The sequence below is a fragment of the Eubalaena glacialis genome, chromosome 14 (genome assembly GCF_028564815.1).
Source record: "Eubalaena glacialis isolate mEubGla1 chromosome 14, mEubGla1.1.hap2.+ XY, whole genome shotgun sequence".
In the NCBI taxonomy this organism is placed as follows: Eukaryota; Metazoa; Chordata; class Mammalia; order Artiodactyla; family Balaenidae; genus Eubalaena; species Eubalaena glacialis.
Window position 1 is genome coordinate 35,548,678 of NC_083729.1, and position 17,032 is coordinate 35,565,709.

At 39.5% G+C, this 17,032-nt stretch overlaps 1 protein-coding gene across 4 annotated transcripts in view; it reads left to right on the plus strand.

The window, feature by feature from the left end:
• MTA3 (metastasis associated 1 family member 3) overlaps nucleotides 1-17,032 on the plus strand; it is a 163,941-nt gene that overhangs the window by 86,846 nt on the left and 60,063 nt on the right. For all 4 annotated transcript variants that reach the window (XM_061168800.1, XM_061168801.1, XM_061168803.1 and 1 more), the window contains one exon: nucleotides 3,366-3,465. In XM_061168800.1, the coding sequence (XP_061024783.1) occupies nucleotides 3,366-3,465 (100 nt within the window). The remainder of the gene's footprint in view (nucleotides 1-3,365; nucleotides 3,466-17,032) is intronic.

The window sequence follows — 17,032 nt, forward strand, 5'->3', positions numbered from 1 at the left end:
CCAAAAAAAAAAAGAAAAAAACAAATGTGGCAAAATATTATCTTTTTAATTTTTTTTGATTTATTTATTTTATTGAAATATGGTTGCTTTACAATAGTATATTAGTTTCAGGTGTACAACATAGTGATTCAATATTTTTATAGATTATACTCCATTTAAAGTTATTACAAAATAATGGCTATTGCCCTGTGCTGTACAATATATACTTGTTGCTTCAAACATGGCAAAATATTAGAATGAGGTAGATCTGGACATGATTACAAGCATCTTCATTATATTCTCTAATTTTTTGTTGAATGTTTTTTATAATACAAAGGACAAAAGGGTCTTAGCCCATCCTTAACACTGTTCATAGTGCCAGTCACCGTGGAAGTCATACATCGTATTGGTGGGTAGGCATTTAGACTCCAGAGCCCACACGCCTAGCCACTAACTGATTAGAGGAAGAGACTTGAGATATATACATTGTTGGGGAGGAGCCAGTCAGTGGAATAGAGGAGACTGAAGATTCGGGAGTAGAAATGAATCATTGGTGGAACCTCTGCCCTAGAGACTCCAGACAGGTTATCTGGATTTTGTATTATTTAGTAGATTTTGCAGTTTCAGATTTGATCTTCATGTTTTTTTTTCCTTTTCCTGATTACGACGGGCCATGTTTTCTTTTTTCTTGAAGCCAGCATGAGAGGCACCAAGGAGAAGCACCTAGTATCTTTTTCAATTTTTGTTTTTTTTTAAAAAAATCTAAATACAAATTAAACCCAGTTAAGCACCACTGCACATCCCACCAGAATGGTTAAAATTTAAAAGACTGGGCTTCCCTGGTGGCGCAGTGGTTACGAATCCGCCTGCCAGTGCAGGGGACACGGGTTCGAGCCCTGGTCCGGGAAGATCCCACATGCCTCTGAGCAACTAAGCCCCATGTGTCACAACTGCTGAGCCTGTGCTCTAGAGCCTGTGAGCCACGACTACCGAGCCCGCATGCCACAACTACTGAAGCCCACGTGCCTAGAGCCCATGCTCTGCAACAAGAGAAGCGACTGCAGTGAGAAGCCTGCACGCCACAACGAAGAGTAGCACCCGCTCGCTGCAACAGAAAAAGCCCACGCGCAGCAGAAAGCCCACGCGCAGCAACGAAGACCCAACGCAGCCAAAAATAAAATAAATAATAAAAATAAATACATAAAAAAAAAAAATTTAGGGCTTCCCTGGTGGTGCAGTGGTTGGGAGTCCGCCTGCCAATGCAGGGGACACGGGTTCGAGCCCTGGTCTGGGAGGATCCCACATGCCGCGGAGCGACTGGGCCCGTGAGCCACAACTACTGAGCCTGCGCGTCTGGAGCCTGTGCTCCGCAACAAGAGAGGCCGCGATAGTGAGAGGCCCACGCACCGCGATGAAGAGTGGCCCCCGCTTGCCGCAACTGGAGAAAGCCCTCGCACAGAGACGAAGACCCAACACAGCCAAAAATAAATAAATAAATAAATAAATTTATTTAAAAAAAAAAAAATTAAAAGACTGACAGTGCCAAGCACTGGTAAAGATGTGGGACAACCAGCACTCTCATATTCTGCTAGTTGTAGTGTAAGTTGGTACAGCTGCTTTAGAAAACTGTTTGCTGTCATCTAACACACATATCCCTTAAGTTTCACTCCTAAATATATACGCAGCAGAAATGCATACACCTGTGTGCCAAAAAGATACATATACAGATGGCAGTAATGGCACTATCCATAGTAGCCCTAGCTTGGAAACACATGTCCATCAACAATAGAGTGGGGGTGGGGCCTCGTGCAAAGTAATGCTCACAGCAAGGAAATGAACGAACACAGCTCATTCACAGCAGGCAGCATGGGTGAATCCACAGACATAGTTTTGAACAAAAGAAACTGGATATGAAAAGTGTGCATAGCGTGTGATTCTGTTTAAGTTTTCAATTGAGCAAAACTAATCTTTGATGTTAGAATCTGGGATGCTGGTTCCCTTCCACTAGGAAGTAGTGATTGGGAAGGAACCCGAAGAGTCTTCTGGGTGCTGTCATGATCTGTGTCTTGACCTGGATGCTGGTGACATGGATGCATTGACTTTGTGGTAACTGAATAGCTGTACAATGTGTGCTTTTTGCATGTGTTTTATATTTTAATTAAAACCTTAAAAAAAAATCTCTTCCTCGGCTAACATGTTTAAAACACAGACAACAAGCGGGAAGCCTTACCTTCATTTCACGCTTTATTTCTTTTTTTAAAAAAATTTTTATTTTATTTTATTTTTGGCTGCGTTGGGTCTTTGTTGCTGCACACGGGCTTTCTCTAGTTGCAGCGAGTGGGGGCTACTCTTCGTTGCGGTGTGCGGGCTTCTCATCGCGGTGGCTCCTCTTGTTGCGGAGCACGGGCTCTAGGCACGTGGGCTTCAGTAGTTGTGGCACGTGGGCTCCAGTAGTTGTGGCACGTGGGCTCAGTAGCTGTGGCTCACGGGCTCTAGAGTGCAGGCTTGGTAATTGTGGCGCACGGGCTTAAGTTGCTCCACGGCATGTGGGATCTTCCCGGACCAGGGCTCGAACCCGTGTCCCCTGCATTGGCAGGTGGATTCTTAACCACTGCGCCACCAGGGAAGCCCACACTTTATTTCTTGAAGTTAGGGTTCTCTGTGTATGGGAAGGCCTTCTAAATCATTAAATGAAATTCAGTGTTGTGGTAATTTTTTTTTTTTTTTTTTTTTGGAACTCTGTTATATATTGAGTCCTTGAAGGAAGAGGTTGCTGCAGTTGATGATATCTCATTTCAAGGAAGAAATGTTATTGGGATTTCACCATTTGGGCTAAAAAAGTGGTCAGAACTTGCTTTACGATAATAGTCAAATTCTGCATCAAATTTATTTCTCATTTTTGAAGCACATTTGGAAACCAACTTGTTTATTCCATGGCATTTCATTATAGATCTTTCTCTTCTTTATGCAACACAAGCCTCTTTTTCTTAATTGTTTTAAAAAATATATTTATTTATTTATTTTGGCTGCAGTGGTCTTAGTTGTGGCATGCGGACTTCTTAGTTGCGGCATGTATGCGGGTTCTAGTTCCCCGACCAGGGATCGAACCCAGGCCCCCTGCATTGGGAGCATGGAGTCTTACCCACTGGACCGCCAGGGAAGTCCCTCTTTTTCTTAATTTAATTGTAATGACACATATGTGTAGTGAATTGGCTTGTCAATTCTTAAATCGTAAAGAAAATACTTTTTGTCTGATTTGATTCTTAAACATCAAAGAACTTGCTTGACTTTTACAACCGTTCATTTACTACCCAAATGTGTTTTTTTAAAAGATAAAAAAACAACAGTGCCTTAATCTTTCCTCTTTGTTTGTGTGGTTTATCCAGTGCTGTCGGGACATTCGCTCGAGCCCTTGATTGCAGCAGTTCTGTAAGGCAGCCTAGTTTGCATATGAGTGCAGCTGCAGCTTCTCGAGACATCACCCTGGTAAGATGCTTTTTGAAATTTGGGAGTTATTATTTCTTCTGCTACTTGTTTAATTTAAAAGCCAATATAGCAGTGTTGTAGACGTGAGAACTTCCTGGCTCTAAGCCCTGCTGACTGTTAGGTTGATTCGGCTTGGCTGGTTGATTAACTCAACTCGGTGTCTCATTCCTAAGTCACCCCTTGTGTTTGTGAGCTGGGACAAGTAAGAATGACTATTCACAGAGTAGGTACAAAATTATAAAAAATATTTTGGGGAAAACAATTCAATATTCTGATTCATCTGTTTTCACTTTGGTGCTTTTTTGGTGTATTCCATCTACACCAAAGTACATAAATAGTTGTAGCTCACACATAGTGCTTTACAAGTTTTTTAAGTGAAAGTAGCCATCTCTTGAAACCATTGCTATAGGAGTTATTCTATTGTCATGCCATTAGTCAGTATTAAATATTTAAAGTTTTTTTTTGTCTGTTCATTAGAAAGATGTTCTGTTTTCTTAAATTATTTCATTATATTATGGTTGCTATCTTTTAAGGCTATTTCCTTTCTTACCTTGGTGATCAAATGAGGCTTCCCACATTCAGCTTAATTATACCACTGATGCCTGCTGTGGCTGGGCATCGGGTTTGGCACTTGCTTCCTTGTCTGCACCCTCCAGCAAAGCAGACCTGCATGTTTTTGCCTATTGAAGTTCCTTAACTGTATTGATTGCCACTCCCTCTGAGATAGGCATGGTAGGATGCTCATATTACAAATGAGGAAACTGAGGTATGGCAAGGTTAAGTTGTTTGATATTCATTACTCCTAATAAAAGTTAGCATTTTCTTTTCTGATGGAATGGAATACAATGATAGGTTTTATTACTTTCTCATTATATTCCAATTTGAAATGTTTTCCATAAAATATTTATCATGATAATGTAAAAACTTGTACTAGAATGCACAACAAATTTGTTTCTTATAATTCTTTCTTGTATTTTTGTACAATTATAGATGATGATGAAAGCATTAATAGTCTATAGCCTTTAAGGAACCCTTTTCTCTATCCTTTCTCAAAGACTAGAATGTTGTTTATAGAAACAAGTTTTGTTCTCTCCGTTGGTACATTAATATTTTATGAAAGTTTAGGGGTTTCAAAATAGGTTTGTATTTTGGTTGTTTAGCACTTTTAGAGTGCTGCTTTTTTTTTTTTTTTTTTTTAAGAGTGCTTTTTTGAAGATGCAAGAGTACACTTGTCACTTTGTAACAACCTTAAATCCTGTCCACAGATATTTATGTGAACCAGAACTACATGGAATCTAATCACTACCTGTTTAAAAAAATTTTTTCCCAATTCTAAAATTAGTGTATTCTTAGTATGAAAAAATTTAAAAAGTAAAGTACAGCAGCAGCCAAAAAAAAAAAAGTTTTGTCCTCATTACCCAGGGTAGAATATTCTTACCATTTTATGTTTCCTTTCAGCCACTTTTTGTGCATTGCAAACAATATACTAGCAAATTACAGAATAGTACAGAAGATAATATAATAAAATACTATGCAATGCCACCTAAAGCAGATGTTAACATTTTAGTTCTTTGGATTAAACAGATTTTCAACCACTATATTAATGATGAAATCTCTAATATTCTCCCTAATCCTATTCCCCATCCTCCATCTGTACCCCTGGCCCTGATCATCCCTGCCTCCTGACAAGAGGCAGCCACTATATCAAATCTGCTGTGTATCTAGTCTTACTATGTATTGATATTTCCAAAAACAACATGAACATTGTTTTACATGTGTGTAAATCTACTTTGTAACATTTTGCTATTTGCTTATTAGTGAGATGTAGCCATGTTAATAAATATGTACCTCTTTCACTCATTTTTTTTTTTTAATAAATTTATTTATTTAATTTATTTATTTTTGGCTGTGTTGGGTCTTCGTTGCTGTGTGCCAGCTTTCTCCAGTTGCGGCAAGCGGGGGCCACTCTTCATTGCGGTGTGCGGGCCTCTCATTGCGGTGGCCTCTCTTGTTGCGGAGCACGGGCTCTAGGCGCATGGGCTTCTGTAGTTGTGGCACTTGGGCTCAGTAGTTGTGGCTCATGGGCTCTAGAGCGCAGGCTCAGTAGCTGTGGCGCACGGGCTTAGTTGCTCTGCAGCATGTGGGATGTTCCCGGACCAGGGCTCGAACCCATGTCCCCTGCCTTGGCAGGCGGATTCTTAACCACTGCACCACCCGGGAAGCCCTTTCACTCATTTTTAACTCCTTGGTAGTATTTGTAGTATTCTTTCATAGAATACTACACCACATTATTTATGTATTCTCTTACCAATGAACATCTGGAGTGCTTTAAAAACATTTTCCTTTGCTATTACCCATAATGCTGCACTGGAAATTCTAACACATGTCCTTTCTGAGCATGTGTTCGAGCTTTCTAGGCTGTAACTAGAATTGGAATAATTATTCATAGCGATTCGTACGGTGGTGCTCATTTTCAGTTGGACCATGTGCTGCCAAATTATTCTATTATACACCATACTAGAAATTTGTAATCCCACAAGCAGTTAATGACTGTTTTTCTTTCTGCATCTATTTCCTTACATTGTCTTCAACACTTGGACACTTGGTATGTTCAGACTAAAATTTTTTACTAACCTGATGCTGCCTCATTTTAATTTGTATTTCCCTGATTACTTAATGAGGCTAAGCATATTTTCATATTGGCTCTTCAGATTTTTTCTTCTTTGTATTTTAGATTCATGTATCCTTTGTCCATTCTTCACTTACATTATTATTCTATTTTTGTCGAGTAGTTTTAAAGTTTTATTCATATTTAAGACTGTAAATATATCTGGACTTTATTTTTAAGAATGGAGTGAGGTAGGGGTCTAATTTTTTTTTCTCCATATGGAAAATTAATTATTCCAGCACCTTTTATTGAATTTGTTGTTTCCTCATGATTTTGTAATGCCCCTTCTATCTTATTTCATGGTCCTAGATATGCTTAGGATTCTTAATCTATTCTCTTCTGTTTCACTGATCTATTTGTCCCTGTGAAAGCACCACAGTATAGTAAATTCCGATAGCTGGTAAGACAAGTTCCACGTCACTTTATTTTTAACATATAGTTGAAGTTATTTAAAATAGAGTTTTATATTTTGTCTCCCCTCTACTCCATGTTTTTCCTAACAGTATAATATAAACACTCTTTCATATAAGAATCTGCAAAGTTTTTTTCTAATGTTGCATGATCTTGCCTTGTATATACTGTTAGGTATATAGCCAGTGTCTTATGACTTAACACTGTTCTTAAGAGATAATGCTTCCCAGATTATAAAGGGGGTGCTATCTCTGTTGTAGTCCAGCAAATTCCCTCTACACTGAGGAGCTAGAGTGCAAAGCCTGTTCCTGAGATGGGATAGAGCTCTTGTGACAACTGGGGCTGGGATTTGCCTGAAGATGGGTCTGACAGGTGAAGAGCAGGTGTGTTGGCTCTTGGTTCACAGCTGCAGCGACTCTCTGCTTCCCACTGCTGGTGACTGCTGGGACAGCGGATGAATTTCTTTTGGAAGAGGGCAGAGTCTTCAAGAATCAGTGTTTGTCAGTGAAGGCCATTATAAAAGAAATATTTTAAAGGGCATACAACCTTTATACCTTAATTGGTTTAAATATCATTTTGTGTGTGTTGTTTGTAATACTTGCCTATTATGCTCCTTCTAGTACTTTCACACCCTCCAGTGTTTCCGTCTCTTCTGTTTTATTTCCTTTACTTAGCAATTTGGAGTCACTTTTTAATTACATTATTATCTTAAATTATTTACTACATTTTAAATTTTTTTTAAGGAAAAATATACTCAGAGGTTTAGGAAATTTTGTTTTGTCTTGTTTGTACAGCTGGTTTCAGAGACAGGATTTGGATCTTGACTCCTGCTGAGTAGTTCTCTCCACTAGATTACCTCTTCTGTTTTATTCTTGTTAAAATGGCTTGGGTTTAAACATCATTGTTGTCTGTCTTGGATCAGGCAGCACTGAAGATTTGTTTTTTTAATTTATTTTTGTTTTTTTAATACTCATTTGTTTATTTATTTATTTACTTTGGTTGTGCCGGGTCTTAGTTGAGGCATGTGGGATCTTTAGTTTTGGCATGCAGGCTTCTTAGTTGCAGCATGTGGCATGAGAACTCTTAGCTGCGGCATGCACGTGGGATCTAGTTCCCCAACCAGGGATTGAACCTGGGCCCCCTGCATTGGGAGCACGGAGTCTTACCCACTGGACCACCAGGGAAGTCCCTTATTCTTTTTTTTTTTTTAATTTTTAAATTTAATTTTATTTATTTTTTTATACAGCAGGTTCTTATTAGTCATCCATTTTATACACATCAGTGTATACATGTCAATTCCAATCATCCAATTCATCACACCCCCACCCCCACCCCCACCCCCGGCGCTTTCCCCCCTTGGTGTCCACACGTTTGTTCTCTACATCTGTGTCTCTATTTCTGCCTTGCAAACCAGTTCATCTGCACCATTTTTCTAGGTTCCACATATATGTGTTAATATACGATATTTGTTTTTCTCTTTCTGACGTACTTCACTCTGTATGACAGTCTCTAGATCCATCCACGTCTCTACAAATGACCCAATTTCGTTCCTTTTTATGGCTGAGTAATATTCCATTGTATATATGTACCACATCTTCTTTATTCATTTGTCTGTCGATGGGCATTTAGGTTGCTTCCATGACCCGGCTATTGTAAATAGTGCTGCAATGAACATTGGGGTGCATGTGTCTTTCTGAATTATGGTTTTCTCTGGGTATATTCCCAGTAGTGGGATTGCTGGATCATATGGTAATTCTATTTTTAGTTTTTTAAGGAACCTCCATACTGTTCTCCATAGTGGCTGTATCAATTTACATTCCCACCAACAGTGCAAGAGTGTTCCCTTTTCTCCACACCCTCTCCAGCATTTGTTTGTAGATTTTCTGATGATGCCCATTCTAACGGGTGTGAGGTGATACCTCATTGTAGTTTTGATTTGCATTTCTCTAATAATTAGTGATGTTGAGCAGCTTTTCATGTGCTTCTTGGCCATCTGTATGTCTTCTTTGGAGAAATGTCTATTTAGGTCTGCTGCCCATTTTTGGATTGGGTTGTTTCTTTTTTAATACTGAGCTACATGAGCTGTTTATATATTTTGGAGATTAATCCTTTGTCCGTTGATTCGTGTGCAAATATTTTCTCCCATTCTGAGGGTTGTCTTTTCATCTTGTTTATGGTTTCCTTTGCTGTGCAAAAGCTTTTAAGTTTCATTAGGTCCCATTTGTTTATTTTTGTTTTTATTTCCATTACTCCAGGAGGTGGATCAAAAAAGATCTTGCTGTGATTTATGTCAAAGAGTGTTCTTCCTATGTTTTCCTCTAACAGTTTTGTAGTGTCTGGTCTTACATTTAGGTCTCAAATCCATTTTGAGTTTATTTTTGTGTATGGTGTTAGGGAGTGTTCTAATTTCATTCGTTTACATGTAGCTGTCCAGTTTTCCCAGCACCACTTATTGAAGAGACTGTCTTTTCCCCATTTTATATCCTTGCCTCCTTTGTCATAGATTACTTGACCATAGGTGCGTGGGTTTCTCTGGGCTTTCTATCTTGTTCCATTGATCTATGTTTCTGTTTTTGTGCCAGTACCATATTGTCTTAATTACTGTAGCTTTGTAGTATAGTTTGAAGTCACGGAGTCTGATTCCTCCAGCTCCGTTTTTTTCCCTCAAGACTGCTTTGGCTATTCGGGGTCTTTTGTGTCGCCATACAAATTTTAAAATTTTTTGTTCTAGTTCCATAAAAAATGCCATTGGTAATTTGATAGGGATTGCATTGAGTCTGTAGATTGCTTTGGGTAGTATAGTCATTTTCACAATATTGATTCTTCCAATCCAAGCACATGGTATATCTCTCCATCTGTTGGTATCATCTTTAATTTCTTTCATCAGTGTCTTATAGTTTTCTGCATTACAGGTCTTTTGTCTCCCTAGGTAGGTTTATTCCTAGGTATTTTATTCTTTTTGTTGCAATGGTAAATGGGAGTGTTTCCTTAATTTCTCTTTCAGATTTTTCATCATTAGTGTATAAGAATGCAAGAGATTTCTGTGCATTAATTTTGTATCCTGCAACTTTACCAAATTCATTGATTAGCTCTAGTAGTTTTCTGGTGGCATCTTTAGGATTCTCTATGCATGGTATCATGTCATCTGCAAACAGTGACAGTTTTACTTCTTCTTTTCCAATTTGTATTCCTTTTACTTCTTTTTCTTCTCTGATTGCCGTGGCTAGGACTTCCAAAACTATGTTGAATAATAGTGGTGAGAGTGGACATCCTTGTCTTGTTCCTGATCTTAGAGGAAATGCTTTCAGTTTTTCACCATTGAGAATGATGTTTGCTGTGGGTTTGTTGTAGATGGCCTTTATTATGTTGAGGTAGGTTCCCTCTTTGCCCACTTTCTGGAGAGTTTTTATCATAAATGGGTGTTGAATTTTGTCAAAAGCTTTTTCTGCATCTATTGAGACGATCATATGGTTTTTCTTCTTCATTTTGTTAATATGGTGTATCACATTGATTGATTTGCGTATATTGAAGAATCCTTGCATCCCTGGGATAGATCCCACTTGATCATGGTGTATGATCCTTTTAATGTGTTGTTGGATTCTGTTTGCTAGTATTTTGTTGAGGATTTTTGCATCTATATTCATCAGTGATATTGGTCTGTAATTTTCTTTTTTTGTAGTATCATTGTGTGGTTTTGGTATCAGGGTGATGGTGGCCTCATAGAATGAGTTTGGGAGTGTTCCTTCCTCTGCAATTTTTTGGAAGAGTTTGAGAAGTTAGCTCTTCCCTAATGTTTGATAGAATTCACCTGTGAAGCCATCTGGTCCTGGACTTTTGTTTGTTGGAAGATTTTTAGTCACAGTTTCAATTTCATTACTTGTGATTGGTCTCTTCATATTTTCTGTTTCTTCCTGGTTCAGTCTTGGAAGGTTATACCTTTCTAAGAATTTGTCCATTTCTTCCAGGTTGTCCATTTTATTGGCATAGAGTTGCTTGTAGTAGTCTCTTAGGATGCTTTGTATTTCTGTGGTGTCTGTTGTAACTTCTCCTTTTTCATTTCTAATTTTATTGATTTGAGTCCTCTCCCTCTTTTTCTTGATGAGTCTGGCTAATGGCTTATCAATTTTGTTTATCTTCTCAAAGAACCAGCTTTTAGTTTTATTGATCTTTGCTATTGTTTTCTTTGTTTCTATTTCATTTATTTCTGCTCTGATCTTTGATTTCTTTCCTTCTGCTAACTTTGGGTTTTGTTTGTTCTTTCTCTAGTTCCTTTAGGTGTAAGGTTAGATTGTTTATTTGAGATTTTTCTTGTTTCTTGAGGCAGGCTTGTATAGCTATAAACTTCCCTCTTAGAACTGCTTTTGCTGCATCCCATAGGTTTTGGATCGTCGTGTTTTCATTGTCATTTGTCTCTAGGTATTTTTTGATTTCCTCTTTGATTTCTTCAGTGATCTCTTGGTTATTTAGTAACGTATTGTTTAGCCTCCACATGTTTGTGGTTTTTACATTTTTTTCCCTGTAATTCATTTCTAATCTCATAGTGTTGTGGTCACAAAAGATGCCTGATATGATTTCAATTTTCTTAAATTTACTGTGGCTTGATTTGTGACCCAAGATGTGATCTATCTTGGAGGATGTTCCATGTGCACTTGAGAAGAAAGCGTAATCTGCTGTTTTTGGATGGAATGTCCTATAAATATCAATTAAATCTATCTGGTCTATTGTGTCATTTAAAGCTTCTGTTTCCTTATTTATTTTCATTTTGGATGATCTGTCCATTGGTGTTAAGTGAGGTGTTAAAGTCCCCCACTATTATTGTGTTACTGTTGATTTCCTCTTTTATAGCTGTTAGCAGTTGCCTTATGTATTGAGGTGCTCCTATGTTGGGTGCATGTATATTTATAAATGTTATATCTTCTTCTTGGATTGATCCCTTGATCATTATGTAGTGTCCTTCCTTGTCTCTTGTAACATTCTTTATTTTAAAGTCTATTTTATCTGATATGAGTATTGCTACTCCCACTTTCTTTTGATTTCCATTTGCATGGAATATCTTTTTCCATCCCCTCACTTTCAGTCTGTATGTGTCCCTAGGTCTGAAGTGGGTCTCTTGTAGACAGCATATAGTTGGGTCTTGTTTTTGTATCCATTCAGCAAGCCTGTGTCTTTTGGTTGGAGCATTTAATCCATTCACGTTTAAGGTAATTCTCGATATGTATATTCCTATGACCATTTTCTTAATTGTTTTGGGTTTGTTTTTGTAGGTCCTTTTCTTCTCTTGTGTTTCCCACTTAGAGAAGGTCCTTTAGCATTTGTTGTAGAACTGGTTTGGTGGTGCTGAATTCTCTTAGCTTTTGCTTGTCTGTAAAGCTTTTGATTTCTCCATCGAATCTGAATGAGATCCTTGCCAGGTAGAGTAATCTTGGTTGTAGGTTCTTCCCTTTCATCACTTTAAGTATATCATGCCACTCCCTTCTGGCTTGTAGAGTTTCTGCTGAGAAATCAGCTCTTAACCTTCTGGGAGTTCCCTTGTATGTTATTTGTCATTTTTCCCTTGCTGCTTTCAATAATTTTTCTTTGTCTTTAATTTTTGCCAGTTTGATTACTATGTGTCTCGGCGTGTTTCTCCTTGGGTTTATCCTGTATGGGACTTTCTGCGCTTCCTGGACTTGGGTGGCTATTTCCTGTCCCATGTTAGGGAAGTTTTCGAGTATAATCTCTTCAAATATTTTCTCGTGTCCTTTCTCTCTCTCTTCTCCTTCTGGGACCCCTATAATGCGAATGTTGTTGCGTTTAATGTTGTCCCAGAGGTCTCTTAGGCTGTCTTCATTTCTTTTCATTCTTTTTTCTTTATTCTGTTCCACAGCAGTGAATTCCACCATTCTGTCTTCCAGGTCACTTATCCGTTCTTCTGCCTCAGTTATTCTACTATTGATTCTTTCTAGTGTAGTTTTCATTTCAGTTATTGTATTGTTCATCTCTGTTTGTTTGTTCTTTAATTATTCTAGATCTTTGTTAAACATTTCTTGTATCTTCTCGATCTTTGCCTCCATTCTTTTTCCAAGGTCCTGGATCATCTTGACTATCATTATTCTGAATTCTTTTTCTGGAAGGTTGCCTATCTCCACTTCATTTAGTTGTTTTTCTGGGGTTTTATCTTGTTCCTTCATCTGGTACATAGCCCTCTGCCTTTTCATCTTGTCTGTCTTTCTGTGAATGTGGTTTTTGTTCCACAGGCTGCAGGATTGTAGTTCTTCTTGCTTCTGCTGTCTGCCCTCTGGTGGATGAGGCTATCTAAGAGGCTTGTGCAAGTTTCCTGATGGGAGGGACTGGTGGTGGGTAGAGCTGACTGTTGCTCTGGTGGGAAGAGCTCAGTAAAACTTTAATCCGCTTGACTGCTGATGGGTGGGGCTAAGTTCCCTCCCTGTTGCTTGTTTGGCCTGAGGCGACCCAACACTGGAGCCTACCTGGGCTCTTTTGTGGAGCTAATGGCGGACTCTGGGAGGGCTCACACCAAGGAGTACTTCCCAGAACTTCTGCTGCCAGTGTCCTTGTCTCCACGGTGAGCCACAGCCAACCCCCGCCTCTGCAGGAGACCCTCCAACACCAGCAGGTAGGTCTGGTTCAGTCTCCCCTGGGGTCACTGCTCCTTCCCCTGGGTCCCGATGCGCACACTACTTTGTGTGTGCCCTCCAAGAGTGGATTCTCTGTTTACCCCAGTCCCATCGAAGTCCTGCAATCAAATCCCACTAGACTTCAAATTCTGATTCTCTAGGAATTCCTCCTCCCGTTGCTGGACCCCCAGGTTGGGAAGCCTGACGTGTGGCTCGGAACCTTCACTCCAGTGGGTGGACTTCTGTGGTATAAGTGTTCTCCAGTCTGTGAGTCACCCACCCAGCAGTTATGGGATTTGATTTTACTGTGATCGCGCCCCTCCTACCATCTCATTGTGACTTCTGTTTGTGTTTGGATGTGGGGTATCTTTTTTGGTGAGTTCCAGTTTCTTCCTGTCGATGATTGTCCAGCAGCTAGTTGTGATTCTGGTGTTCTCGCAAGAGGGAGTGAGAGCACGTCCTTCTACTCTGCCATCTTGGTTCCTAATCCCCTTATTCTTTTTTAAAAATTCATTTTATTTTATTTTGGCCACGCCACGCAGCATGCAGGATCTTAGTTCCCCGACCAGGGATCAAACCCACACCCCCTGCAGTGGAAGGGTGGATTTTTAACCACTGGACTGCCGGGGAAGTCCCCAAGATTTGTTCTTTTGTCTGCAACATTTCTGTGTCTTTTTTTTTTTTTTTAATATTATTTATTTGTTTGCACCAGCTCTTAGTTGTGGCCAGCGGGCTCTGCGTTTGTGGTATGTGAACTCTTAGTTGCAGCATGCATGTGGGATCTAGTTCCCTGACCAGGGATTGAACCCAGGCCCCTTGCATTGGGAGTGTGGAATCTTATCCACTGTGCCACCAGGGGAGTCACCATTTATGGGTCTTGGTTTCCTGCTCTAACTATTCTAGGTTCAACTTCGCTTGGACTCTTTCTGTATGTTCTTGTGTTGAGATTATATTATTTTCAGTTGCATAAAATTGACATCTTTTAGAAGTCAAAAGCAGGAAGAAGTCCTTGTCTCTTGTTATTTCAGATGCCATGACCTGCACCTTTAATCCTGTTTGCCTGGTAGTATCATGCCTTCTACTTTGATGTTAAAATATAAGATCTTGAGGCATTTCTGTAAAAATGAATGGGAGTGGTTAAAAATTAGTAATATGTTGATGAGTTTTGCAGATTGTTTTCCAAGAACAACATATGAAAGTCTGCTAAGTTGTTTTGTGCCATTAAGTGAAAATGGATTCATTGTTTAATTGAATTTGAAGAATTGGGCTCTTATTTTTCTTTCAGTGTTCACAGGCCTGCACAGGTCAGGTTAGTACCTTTCTCTATCAGGTGACCAGACCATGGATCTGGAGACCATGGAGAGGGCAGGGTTGTGGAACTGCTGGGACCTAGGTAGCTTGTTCAGGTGATTTTCTCTGTGGCTTGTCCTGTGAGGACTGCAGTCGGCTTTCATCATTCCTATCTGACACATCTGTTTATCCAAGACAATATATGCCACTTATCAAATCACCAGTAATATTTTGGGAGCAGGTAATTAAGCTGCCTGCAGGATTGTTGGATATAACTTCCTCATTTTCAGGTAGCCGGGCTGTGAATTTCAAACACGGCTAGTCTAAGACATATAATGAGATTTATAATTGTTAAAACATTAAAGCCACGGAGGCTGCATAGATTTCACCTTCATTTCAGTAAAATGGGAAGTATACTTAGTGGAATTTGTAAAGAAAAAAAAATTAGTGTGCAGTAATCCTTACATTCACTCCCCTGTCCCCCTGCATTGTGGATACAAAATTACTTAGAACAGAGTAAACCCTGAAGTAGTTACTTAAGTAGTAGTTCTTGGACTTTCTAGCCTGTTACTTCCTGTTCATGGCTGGAAGGGCCAAGTGCCATGTGCACTGTTGGGGAGCTATTGCTGGAACAAAGCCTCTGTCTTGGAGAATAGGTAATTGCAGAGATACTGGATTTCTTTTTTGTCTGGACTCTGAGGACTAAAGCAGGTTGGAGGGTAGGAGTCTAGATAAAAGCTTTTTGAGTTTTTGGGGGCCTTAGAAATCTTCTGGGATAGAGTATATTAGAGATAATGGTTAAGTAACTTATATAAGACTAGAAACTTAGGTTTCCTGATGCTAAATTCTGGTTCTAAGAAAGGTCAGGCTATGTTGATTTAGTAGGGAGGAAATTGCATGCTGGAACATCTCTAATTCTATATTATATCTGGTCTTTTAAAAATGCAATTCTGATTTTGCTGTCCCCTATCTTATATCCTCTTAGTGGCTTTCAGTTGCACTTAGGGCAAAAACCCAGATCCTTAAAACAGTCTCCAGGCCTTGGCAGTCACCATTCTACTTTACATCTCTCTGAATTTGACTACTCTAGGTACCTCATATAAGTGGAACCATAAAATATTTGCCCCTTTGTGGCTTGCTTATTTCACTTAGCATAACATCTTCAAAGGTCATCCATGTTGCAGCATATGTCGGCATTTCCTTCCTTTTTAAGGCTGAATAATAATCCTTTGTATGTGTATATTACATTTTGTTTATCCATTCGTCTGTCAATAGAAACTTGGGTTGCTTCTACCTTTTGGCTATTGTGAATAATGCTGCCATGGACCTGGGTGTACCAATGGATTTACTTTTGTGATTCTGTTTTTCCCCTTAGATCTATAGCTTTAGATCCATATAGCCTTATGCAAGTTACATAACCTCCCTGTGTCTGAGTTTCCTCATCTGCAGTGGAAATAAAATCTATCTGCCCTGAGGTTATGGATTGACAAGAAGAGGGTATGCAGACATACCCCTATAAGTTGCTGATATATGTATCCAAGCATATAGAACTTGATGGAACTGCACTGGCTCCCCAGAGCATGCCTTGGGCCTGAGCCCCTGCGTTCTCTGGAGCGGCGTAGAGCTCCCTGTGCCATTGGCTGTCCAGGTTGGGTGGAAGACAACTGATTTATTGCTATGTCACAAGTCTTTTTGAGCTTCCATCAGTATTCTAGAAGAAATTACGTTCAGCAGTTTATGCACCTTCATTTAAGGTAATGTTTGCAAACACTGGGCTCTTCTGGCTCTTGAGGCCCTGTGCTCACTAGTAGAGAAAGTAGGTGGTGCCTCAGTGTCCTCCTCCAGCCTCTGGAAAAGTCTGTCTCTGACTTACCTTGTGATATCAACTTGAGGATTAAACAAGATAATACTTGTAGATCATTTGGAACAGTATCTGGCACAATGTAAGAGCTCAGTAAATATTAGTTGTTATTGTTGAGCTGATGATAACAATGATGCATTCCCCACCCCCCCATCTTTGTTGAGTCTGATTTAGTTTCTTCTGATTTTATAGCATTATCGATTGTCTGAAAGTGGTTTTTTCATGCCATATTTATTATCATTGTAGTAGGTTATCAAGTTTGAATATGGTCATTAGGCTATAATTAACCATACATATTAATGTAATTATTACAAGGAAATCACTATACAGTTTAAAATCTTCCGCTTAAAACAAGCTATACTTTTTTTTTTTTTTGAAGAGACTTTTTTTTTTTAATTTTTTTTTTTTTTTAATTTATTTATGGCTGTGTTGGGTCTTCGTTTCTGTGCGAGGGCTTTCTCTAGTTGTGGCAAGCGGGGGCCACTCTTCATCGCGGTGCGCGGGCCTCTCACTGTCGCGGCCTCTCTTGTTGCGGAGCACAGGCTCCAGACGCGCAGGCTCAGTAATTGTGGCTCACGGGCCCAGTTGCTCCGTGGCATGTGGGATCTTCCCAGACCAGGGCTCGAACCCATGTCCCCTGCATTGGCAGGCAGATTCTCAACCACTGCGCCACCAGGGAAGCCCCAAGCTATACTTTTTACAATAAAAATTTTCCCATCAAGA